We start from the raw sequence: 1517 nt of genomic DNA on the forward strand, positions 1-1517 counted from the left end.
CCTTCGCGAGCCGACTAAGTATGGTGAATAGTAGGGTGTATTTCCTATCGGGATATTGTTAAAAAATCAATCAAAATTCGTCCTTAAAGGACGCTTCAAATAGCTGCATATAACTTGCCAACCACTGGCCCGAATTTTACAAACTTGGCTTGTTGAGTTATTTGGAATGAAGAATTTCATTTTACTCTAAATTCAAAGGATTTTAAGATATGTATAAAAATGTCGAGGCAACTTTAAAAAAAATAAGTTACCACTACTTTTAATCCCGCAATTAAACGATTTAACTTATTGTATAAAAAACTGGTAAAAATGTGGATATGCCTCGAGTTTTCAACTTTTGATCATATTATTAATACCTACTTTTACAACAAATGATTTTTCGAGACACAAGCAAAACAATTACTGTGTTGTAATCTTCAGATTTTAATCTAATGGTATTTAATTTATTGAATTTTTAAATATTTTGTAACATTTTAAAAAAATTAAACGCGCAATCCGAAACCAACGCATGGTTGTGGTGCGGGCTGGCAGTTGAGAGTAAATATAAACCATTCGAGTGAGATGCTTGTTATGTCTATTTGTACGCCTACCGTAATTTTTTGTTGGGTGAAGGAGCAACACCTAACTTTTTTTGTCTTTCGCTGTTTTCTCTCGGAAGCTCTGCCACAGACAGATGTGGCTCTGCATCCAACCCACAAGAACTTTCTGTTGGTGTTTTTATTTTTAATTTTTTTGTAAATTGAAAAATGTGTTACAAAATTTTATTCATCATAGTTTACGCCCATATACATTTTGTAGGGGTTTTCTGATGATTACAATTCAATAAGATCGTGCTCTTCGATTATCCTTTGGAAATCAACGGTTTCCCTAAAACATTATCGTCTTCTAAAATTTAACTATTTCTGGATATACATTAAAACAAAATTTGCTTACTATATATAGAGATAAAATTGTTTCTATTAAATCTTCGGATAGACAAAAGTTGAAAACAATTAATTTAAACTTTTTGCGTTTACCTTTATTAAGATGAACTATCTTAAGCCTTAATGCTAAACTAATGTAATGAGTTCTGAAGAAAACTCATGCTCATTTTTTAATTGTTTCGTCAGTGATTTGTCGATTGATAGCCAGAAGCTGGGCCCGTTTAGCTTCGGAAGATTCCACCAAGTTCCTTGCCCACTGGATGCTCTCGTTAACTTCCTGCAACCGGTCGATGGTGGTCCAAGTTTGGTCATGTTCCAACCGAAAGCTTCCCACATACACATGAGTGCTTCCGCCTGGTCCCCATTCCTCCGGAGAAACCATACTGAAATAAGATTGGCCCGAATCACGCCTGTACAAATGGTACACGTTTCCGGGAATCTTCTTAAAATTGCACGCAGCATGGTGCAGGTCCTGGGCTGATTGTGTCTCTTCCAGAATTTTGCGAGCCTGCTCTTGAAGAAATTTAACCTGCTCTGCTATAACCATCAGCTTGGCACAGGCATTATTTTTTACTTGAATCTCTGCGGATTGAA

At 35.8% G+C, this 1517-nt stretch overlaps 1 protein-coding gene across 1 annotated transcript; it reads right to left on the reverse strand.

The window, feature by feature from the left end:
• Positions 1-996: 996 nt before the first annotated feature.
• On the reverse strand, positions 997-1512 carry LOC129760286 (uncharacterized protein C1orf50 homolog; the record flags this gene model as incomplete). The annotated part of the gene is made up of 1 exon (XM_055757920.1): positions 997-1512. A coding segment is annotated over one exon (426 nt), but the record flags the coding sequence as incomplete, so codon positions are not given.
• Between the last annotated feature and the right edge of the window lie 5 nt (positions 1513-1517).

The sequence above is a fragment of the Uranotaenia lowii genome, unplaced genomic scaffold (assembly GCF_029784155.1).
Source record: "Uranotaenia lowii strain MFRU-FL unplaced genomic scaffold, ASM2978415v1 HiC_scaffold_554, whole genome shotgun sequence".
Classification (NCBI taxonomy): Eukaryota; Metazoa; Arthropoda; class Insecta; order Diptera; family Culicidae; genus Uranotaenia; species Uranotaenia lowii.